Source organism: Macrobrachium rosenbergii, chromosome 1 (assembly GCF_040412425.1).
Source record: "Macrobrachium rosenbergii isolate ZJJX-2024 chromosome 1, ASM4041242v1, whole genome shotgun sequence".
NCBI lineage: Eukaryota > Metazoa > Arthropoda > Malacostraca > Decapoda > Palaemonidae > Macrobrachium > Macrobrachium rosenbergii.
The window spans coordinates 22,093,992-22,103,991 of record NC_089741.1 but is presented as its reverse complement, the minus strand read 5'-3'; the positions used below and the strand labels follow the sequence as shown (position 1 = coordinate 22,103,991).

The following is a 10,000-nucleotide window of genomic DNA, read 5'->3' as shown; positions in this document are numbered from 1 at the left end:
TTCCCTCATTCTGGGAGGGAACATTAGCGAACTGGGAGAGACGGATTCGCTTCTTTCAACTAAAATAGCAGAAAAAAAAAAGTCTTCTAAACACTCCTCTCCCTTCTCGTGCTCCTTTCCACAGCTTGCTTCCTTCCCTCCTGTTTCTACCCAAACCCGTTACCATTATTCCCCCCTCTCAATCCGGGGCATCCGATGCTCCCCCCCCCCAACCCCCGCCCCTCGTCGCTCGGGCCAGGCTTTCCTTCCCTTTGCACTAGCCTCCTCCTGCTTTTCTATTTATCAGTCTACGTATTTATCTATATCTCTATCTATACACACACACACACACACACACACACACATATATATATATATATATATATATATATATATATATATATATATATATATTTATTTATTTATAATATATATATATATGTGTGTGTGTGTGTATATATAGATATACAGAGAGAGAGAGAGAGAGAGAGAGAGAGAGAGAGAGGAGAATATATATACATCATATGTGTATATATATAGAGAGAGAGACAGAGACTAGCTCCGTCATTCAAAATGCACACACGTCAACATAATCCCGTATTAAAACCCGTCTTACAACCAAAATATTAGACTCCCACGCCTTTCATCCTGAGACCGGAATCTTCTCGCTCGGGACCGAACTCCGAACAGCTGGCAAGACCCCCATAAATTATAAAAAAAAATTAGAAAACGGCAACACAAATAAATAAAACCGATATACGGGAGGATACGACGATGGGTTCAACTTCAGGAAGCTGACGAATGATTTATGAAGATCAAGATATGACTTCCGGAGGCGAGAACATCGAAACGTTATCTGAAGAAAGTACTTGACTAAAACATCGGCATTAAATCAAGCCGCTCTTAAGGTACTGGACGTACTGTAATGATTATTTATTCATTTGGTCTTTTAAAATAAAAAAAATGGCATTCCAACTATTATGGTTACCGTCGACGAATTAAAAAATTTTGACTTAATTTATTAATTCATAATAACTGCCGTCACAGCAACACTGATTATCGATGACAACACTTAACATGATTTAATGCTTAAGAACTTTATACTCTTAAAAAAAACTTGGGGGAACATGGATTAAGATATGTTAAAACCTTATATTCTTAAATAAAATTGAGGGAACATGAAGCAAAATGTTAAAACCTTATATTCTTAAAAAAAATTAAGGGAACATGAAGCAAGATATGTTAAAATCTGTTGTGTTAAAATCTTACATTATTTAAAAAAAATTAAGGGAACGTGAAGCAATATATGTTAAAGGAGTTGGACATGTAACTAATGAGAAACCAAAGATAACAGATCGAACGTAAAAGGGGAAAAAGCAAATGATTCGGTGAAGAATATTTAGGTCTGCGAGATGTAACCGCTATCCCCACCCCGCCCCCCCGCCCACCGACCCCTTCCCCACCGCCACCAAAACAGGGGAAACGGGCCTTATTCGCCGACGAATCCTAAAACCACAAACCTTTTCCTTCCCCCCCGCCCCCCAACCCAACCTCTGCCCATTTGAAAGTCTAAAAATACTAGCCACTTCATGCACGTGCAGCCCATTACGCATTACAACACAGTACTTGATGCATATCTTATATATATATATATATATATATATATATATATATATATATATATATATATATATATATATATATATATACATATATACATATATATATATACACATATACATATATATAATATATACACATACATATATACATATATATATGTATATATATACACATACATTTTCATACATATGCACAACATATAATTAAATTTATATGTTTAGGCCTCGTATACTCACATTACATACAGTAATCAATTCTCGTGTACACCTTATATTTATCCTAAATTTCTCTATCTCACACCTCATTTGCATACAGAAATATAATAATGAAATTTAATTTATGTTTGGTGCATCACCATCGTAATATTCATCCTTAAGTCTTCAACTGAGCACCTAAATATAATAATAAATTCTTTTGCATATAATACAACGGCTATTAGACTTATATTTTAGACCTAATATACATTAACACCTCCACACATAACAGAACAGCTGCCTGAGCACTTATCTCCCCATTTTATCCCTTCTATGGGGGAGGGGGGAAGGAACCCACATCCCATACACCCTAAAATCACACCCCTCGGCGGAGGGCATGGTTGGGGGGGAGGGGGTGTCAGCACCACCATCACCACCACGAAGGTCCCTCTTGTGTGTTCCTACGGACAGAGAGGCCCTTTGTGAATGAGCAAGACACGGAGAGCTCTTATCAGCGTGGCGAAGGGCTGTCTTCCGTCTATATTCTAATTGGAGGTTTGCTTTTTTTTTTTCCTTCGATCTTCGATGCGTTCATGTTTTACAAACACGCACGCACACACACACACACACACATATATATATATATTATATAATATATATATATATATATATATATATATATATAGATATATATTACTAACAGGGCCTCTGGTATCTAATGGAGTATTTATTCAGAAAAAGTTACAAGCTTTCTTGGACAAACAGTCCTCATTATCAAGTATCAGATACCATCCAGTTTGAATGAGGTCCTATTTGTGCTATTTGCAGAAATATATATATATATATATATATATATATATATATATATATATATATATATATATATATATATATATATATATATATACTGGTTGTTTGGAAATTAGAGGCCCCTCCCTCCAAAGAACAAATGGAAAATTATGAAGTTTTCTGCTATAGCCTACCTCCAAGTACATTATTTTAAGTTTCTATTTAGCTATTTTTCATTTTACAATTCTTGTATTTTCAGACTGAGTGACGGAGTTAGATACAGCCATGGCTAACGACTCGGAGGAAATAGATGGATTGACCAAATCTGGGCTATAACCTTCAGAGAGGCCTTCATTCCACGTTTCTGGATAGCTAAATACATTAAAAGAGATGAATCCTTTGTTAAAAGGAACTGGAACAAAAATGCATATGACTGTCATCGCAAAAAGAGTGATAATCTTGGAAGGCCTGAAGTCCTTTCTCAGGAGTCAAAAGACATCATAGCTGAGGCAGTGGGTAGACCAAGAAAATCTTTAAGTAAATTGGCACTTGAACTAGAAACAAAAAGGGGAAAGAAGAGAAGTTATAGTGCTGTATATCGTGAGTTGAAAAAATCTGGTATCAAGCCATTTCATGTTATCAGCAAGCCCAACATCACTCAGCAACAGAGAGAAGACCGTGCAAGGTTTTGTGGTTCATTTTTTAAAGATTGGGGTGAAGCTGACTTACTCCATGTTGCCGCATCAGATGAATTCTTCATTTACACAGTCAGGAAGCCAAATCATAAAAATGACATCATTTGGGCTGCAAAGTTGGATGATGTCAGCGATGACATGCGCTATCACCAAGTTGTGAAATTTCCTGAATGTTTGGGAATTTTTCTCTATTTGTGGATCAAAGAAAAAGGACAGTCATGGAATGGCGAATACTTCAGAGAAACTGTGCTTACTGGTGGAGTATTTGCTTTCCTCAAAGATCCTGAAAATGTGTTATCTGTTGAAGAAGTCACATTTTTGCATGATAAGGCACCATGTTTCAAGGCTCTTCAGACACAGGAGCTGCTTCGAAACAGTGGTATCGATTTCTTCTCGTCAAGTGAATTTCAAGGTAACTCCCCTGACCTTAATGTGTGTGAAAACATTGGTAGTATCTTAAAGGATCGTGTTGAAGCGCGCACAGTGAACTATGATGGTATACCAAGCCTCGACGACCTGCAAGGAGAGGTGACTGAAATGCTCAGGGAAATGGAGTTTGAGTCTCAGCTTTATTGCGATTTGCTGAAATCATACCCCTCAAGAGTGCAGGCTGTGGTACAGGCAGATGGAGGCCACACAAAATATTAAATACTCAGAAACTTAAACAAATACCTGTTCTGAATTACTTTGTTTTTGTCCATATCAATTTTAGTTTATGCTGTAGAGGGGGGACTCTAATTTCGAAACACCCTGTGTGTATATATATATATATATATATATATATATATATATATATATATATATATATATATATATATATATATATATGTGTGTGTGTGTGTGTGTGTATATATGTATGTCTATATATATAAGAATACATATACTGTATATATATATATATATATATATATATATATATATATATATATATATATATATATATATATATATATATGTATATGAGAGAGAGAGAGAGAGAGAGAGAGAGAGAGAGAGAGAGAGAGAGAGAGAGAGAGAGAGAGAGAGAGAGAGGATATACAGTTTAAACATTTTTTGTTTTTATGTGATAATTATTTTGTGATTATTTTTATTCTAGCTCGTTTTTTTTTCTATTTTGCACTTGGGTATTACAATTTTGTGGCAGCTTACTTAGAAAGTTAATGGGCCTTTTTGGTTGTTTCATTTGAACGTGGGTTTACTTCAGTAATTATTATTATTATTAAAAGATAACAAGTCACTTAAGTTATTTCATGTTTAATTTCTTAGGCTATATTTTTCGTTACATCTCTTATATAGCCTACTTTTTGCTTCTATAATTCTTTCCCTGAGATGGGATGCCTTCCCAGCTGAATTCTTTAGACCTGTAACATTCTCCTTTTCCAACGAGGGTTGCATCTCGCCTAGTAATAATAATAATAATAATAATAATAATAATAATAATAATAATAATAATAATAATAATAATAATAATAATAATAATAATTTATTATTATTATTATTATTATTATTATTATTATTATTATTATTATTATTATTATTATTATTATTATTATTATTATTATTCAGAAGATGAACCCTATCCACATAGAACAAGCACAAGATTCCAAAGAATATGGTGTTCATTAAGAAGAAGTAAGAATAATAATAATAATAATAATAATAATAATAATAATAATAATAATAATAATAATAATAATAATAATAACGGCTACCAGCACAGTAGGGATACCCAAGGTCCTTTAAATACACTTGGAGATACCGAAAAAGGATATCACGTGGACCGCAGCTGTTACGGACAACTGATCAAGAAAACAAAAAACAACTCTAGACAAGCCTAAGCGAAGCCAGAGTCATTGCAGAGCAAACGCCTCTGCAACATGACACCAGTAACCTATGACTAAGATTGGATGCTGTTGGCTAGCAAACATCTCGGGCACCGCTGACCAGAACACGCTGTCTTATCTATATAATGTTAACTCTTATCTATATAGTTGACTGTCAGAAATAAATGCGCCCAGTGAAACTGTGCTAGGCCACAGATTTTATGTTATTTTTGGGACGTTTTGAATTTTGATACACTTTCCGTAATGCTTGGTACAGTACTGCTTCTGTATATTAATATAGTAAGTAATATTTGTCTCCAACACAACTATACTGGGAGAGAAATTTAATATTAACCGATTACTATTGTAAAATGTTTCTTACAGAACACAAACTATATTGGTAGAGAAATTTAATAAAATATTTCTTAAGTAACCAAGTGGGATGCATCCCTCTTCCATTCAATGTCACTTTACAATATAATGAGCCACTTCGTAAAACAAACAAAAAATTCAAGAACAAAATTAGTTCTACTATTATTTTAATTAATCTTGTGGAATTACAGTGTTTACTAAGTAATGAATGCTAATACCCGAAGATTAGGTACTAAGCATAGTATTTGGAGAGAGAGAGAGAGAGAGAGAGAGAGAGAGAGAGAGAGAGAGAGAGAGAGAGAGAGAGAGAGAATGTTTGCCTTCCTTAAACTACCTAGAGAGAGAGAGAGAGAGAGAATGTTTGCCTTCCTTAAACTACCTAGAGAGAGAGAGAGAGAGAGAGAGAGAGAGAGAGAGAGAGAGATGTGTTTGCCTCCCTCAAACTATCTAGAGAGAGAGAGTGTGTCATCCTCAAACTACCTAGAGAGAGAGAGAGAGAGAGAGAGAGAGAGAGAGAGAGAGAGAGAGAGAGAGAGAGAATGTTTGCCTCCCTCAAACCATCTAGAGAGAGAGAGAGAGAGAGAGAGAGAGAATGTTTGCCTTCTTAAAAATACCTAGAGAGAGAGAGAAAGAATGTTTGCCTCACTCAAACTATAGAGAGAGAAAGAATGTTTGCCTCACTCAAACTATCGAGAGAGAGAGAGAGAGAGAGAGAGAGAGAGAGAGAGAGAGAGAGAGAGAGAGAGAGAGAGAATGTTTGCCTTCTTAAAAATACCTAGAGAGAGAGAGAGAAAGAAAGAATATTTGCCTCCCTCAAACTATCTGAAGAGAGAGAGAGAGAGAGAGAGAGAGAGAGAGAGAGAGAGAGAGAGAGAGAGAGAGAGAGAGAGAATTTCTGCCATCCTCAAAACTAGCTTCCTACCTGAAGGTGCACTTGCTGACCCTGGGGAAGATCCTGGTCATTGGGTCGACCCTGTTTTCGGGGTCCATGTCGGGGAAGTGGATGACCTCAGTGCCATAGGTCATGAAGGTGCCGTCGAGGAAGAAGTCCGTGAAATAGATGTTGCCGACGACCACCACAAGACACAACGCCTCGCAGATGAAGAACCTGGAGGAGAGGCGAGAGAAAAAGGGAAGGAGGTTATTATTATTATTATTATTATTATTATTATTATTATTATTATTATTATTATTATTACTGGAGAAACAAATCCACAGTTATGTATGGGTACAAATGTATTCAAAAATAAATCTAAACAGAGAGCTTTCGGGGATCTGTTCGATTCCCATTTTTAAAAGGGAATCGAACGGATTCCCGGAAGCTCTCTGTTGAGATTTATTTTGAAATATATTTGTTCCCATACATAACTGTGGATTTGTTTCTCTATTTAAAGACTCACGCTACTATTATTATTATTATTATTATTATTATTATTATTATTATTATTATTATTATTATTATCTAGGGAAAAGAAAGAGAAAGTCAAAAGGTTGTTTATATAAGCGAACTGATACTATTTATCATTATGGTTGTTTACATTTGTGGCACTCATTATTATTATAATTATTATTAGTGAAGACGTGCTAAGCAACCTACGACAGAAAAAAAAAATTTGTCCATAAATGAATAAATATGACTACAACAAACGCAACAAAAGCTAACAAACAAAATTCCATACAGCAAAACTATTCAATCAACACGACTCGATATTCTGATCAGTCCTGGATTTCGGTAATCTGACAACATGCATATTTTTTAGTTCTATGTAAAAGAAAACTACTGAGATGGCGTTGTCTGTCCGTCAGATCTTAAAAACTGCTGAGCTAGAGGGCTGCAGATTGGTACATTGATCGTCCACCCTCCAATCATCAAACATAAATTGCAGCCCTCTAGCCTCAGTAGTTTTTATTTGATTTAAGGATAAAGTTAGCCATGATCGTGCGTCTGACACCGCTATAAGTGCCAACAACACAGGCCACCACCGAGCCGTGGCTGAAGGTTTCATGGGCCGTGGCTGAGAGTTTCACAAAGCATTATACGCTGTACAGAAAACTCGATTGCGCCTTAGAAACTTCGGCGCATTTTTCATTTAATACTGACTCCAAGCTGGTATTTAAAACAACTCATATACGTCACTATGTTGCACCTTACAAGGAATCAGACGACTAAAAACTCGCCTCTCGAAATTTGGAAGACTGTGCAAGTCGGTGCATAATGAAGAAATTAAAATCGAACATTCAATATTAACCAAGTGTACTGTACATCCATGACTAAGATTCTCGCATGGTTGTGTATTTTATTTGTGGAACAGTCTCCCCGAGGATGTAGTGCAATTGGAACTACTAAAGTTCAAGCGAAGATCCAACGCTTTACTACCTTAAAGCAACTCTTGTATTTTAATACTTATCTTATATTTTCACCTATTGATTTATTAATTTGTTCATTTATTTTTTTCTCTTCTTTCTGTATTTCTTGTTACCTTCTGTTACTTCTTTCAAATGAACACTATATTCTTTGGAAGCTGGAAATGCAAGTCAATAGCTCCATATCAATAAGGTTCATATTCTGAATAATAATATCTTTCATAATATGTAAATAATGGTCTTACGGAAAATTCAAAAGAATGTGAGTTTCCACAGCAAGCTTTCACATTGCACAAAAGTCTCTCCTGAAAAAGGGCGAAGATGATTCAAGTAGATCAAATATTAAACACGGCATAACCAAAGTAGTATTAACTTTAACTTGATGGAATTTCAGTAGAACCAAGTTGTACAGAACCCTATATACTATATAACTTGGGTGAAAACAGTTATATGGAATAACTTCAGATGATGCACCGTAAAAAGATTCTATACATCATGAGGGGGACCAAGGGCTTACAAAAAATTTGTTCAACAGACCCAGGTGGGACAAGACAAGAGGCCTGCTGTTACTGCCCTCTCGTGGTGTGACTGGGATCAACTCGCATAATAGGCCCTTTGATGCATGACAACAAGGCCACGGACGATAGGCCTAAAAGGCTTAAGGACATTCAAGTGGGAAAATGGATACGTCAGGCCTAAAAGATAAAACACAATGCCACAAAAGTATACATAAAATATTTATGAAGTGGAGATTTCAGTGCCACATGAGTGACCATTTTCTCAACACACCATATATGCTCCAATATAGCGTAGCTGTAACAATACATCTTGAAACAGATGATATTCTGTATATATATACTGTATATATATATTATATATATATATATATATATATATATATATATATATATATAATATATATATAATATATATATACAGTATATATATACAGAATATCATCTGTTTCAAGAGTCAGAAATTTATTTCTGTTCCACACGTGATTGTGTGTTGATGATTTCTATCTTATTCACTCAGAAGGGATAATTCGAATGAAATGTTGTCTATTGGGTCATTGCTGAGTCGGGAAGTTGGGGAAAACTCCCTGGTATGCAAGCAGTTAGCTTGCCCAGGTAATTCCTTGGGTGCAGTTGCTCTCAGGTTCCAACTTCTTTTAGACTTGTATGGCCCAGTGGATAACGCCCTTGCTTTCCACCTGAGAGACCTGGGTTCGATCCCGACGTGAGTCAGAAATTTATTTCTGTTCCACACGTGATTGTGTGTTGATGATTTCTATATATATATATATATATATATATATATATATATATATATATATATATATATATATATATATATAGAGAGAGAGAGAGAGAGAGAGAGAGAGAGAGAGAGAGAGAGAGAGAGAGAGAGAGAGAGAGATGGGTTGACTCTAGAATGCTGTTAACCCCCGATTCCCAGCAGGTGAGGTTGCTCATCCCATGCCCTTAACCCTGGCTGCGACCCACGACAGTTGTCTCACCACCATATACTAATACAGTTCTTTGGTCAACAGAACGTGCTTAAAGTGTTCCGCCACGCCCTAAGAATCTAACCCGAGGCCTCCTCTTACTGGCAAGTGGTCTTGGTTACTGTGTAAACCTAGCAACAAACCACACCAACAATATTGCCCTGTTTTATAACTATACACTATAAGATATTAATACAAAAGTCGGCATTGTTCCGTTACACACATCATTTTTGCCTATTTATCTAGTACTTAGGTATATGATCTAATGTTGCGATTCAGTAATCTGTTTTACCTGTCTGGAACAACTGATTGGTTTTAGGCTATATACGCTGTTCGGAGTCCAAGACTCTTCGAGTGAAAAGTGGCGACTTTGAACAAAATTATACCGTCTTACAAAAGCACAATCTGCCTCCAGGACTGGTTGATTCAGGAATTGAATCAGGAAATCTTGAGGCAGGTGTTGTTCATACTCTGCGCGTGCGCACGCTCAAGCTCCCTCGTCTTCACGGCGCATACACCCCACTCTCTAATCAGAACCGGGAGAGAATAACATGCAAGAGTATTTAGAACTCATTCAAAATGCATCATACCATAATTAAAAACAGGAGGACCCCGTCGATGTAATACTGACCACACTAGGGTGAAAACATTAAA

At 36.0% G+C, this 10,000-nt stretch overlaps 1 protein-coding gene across 1 annotated transcript in view; it reads right to left on the bottom strand.

The window, feature by feature from the left end:
- LOC136840950 (innexin inx2-like) overlaps nt 1-10,000 on the bottom strand; it is an 84,181-nt gene that overhangs the window by 53,850 nt on the left and 20,331 nt on the right. The window contains exon 2 of the mRNA XM_067107965.1: nt 6,398-6,583. Within this exon, the coding sequence (XP_066964066.1) occupies nt 6,398-6,583 (186 nt within the window). The remainder of the gene's footprint in view (nt 1-6,397; nt 6,584-10,000) is intronic.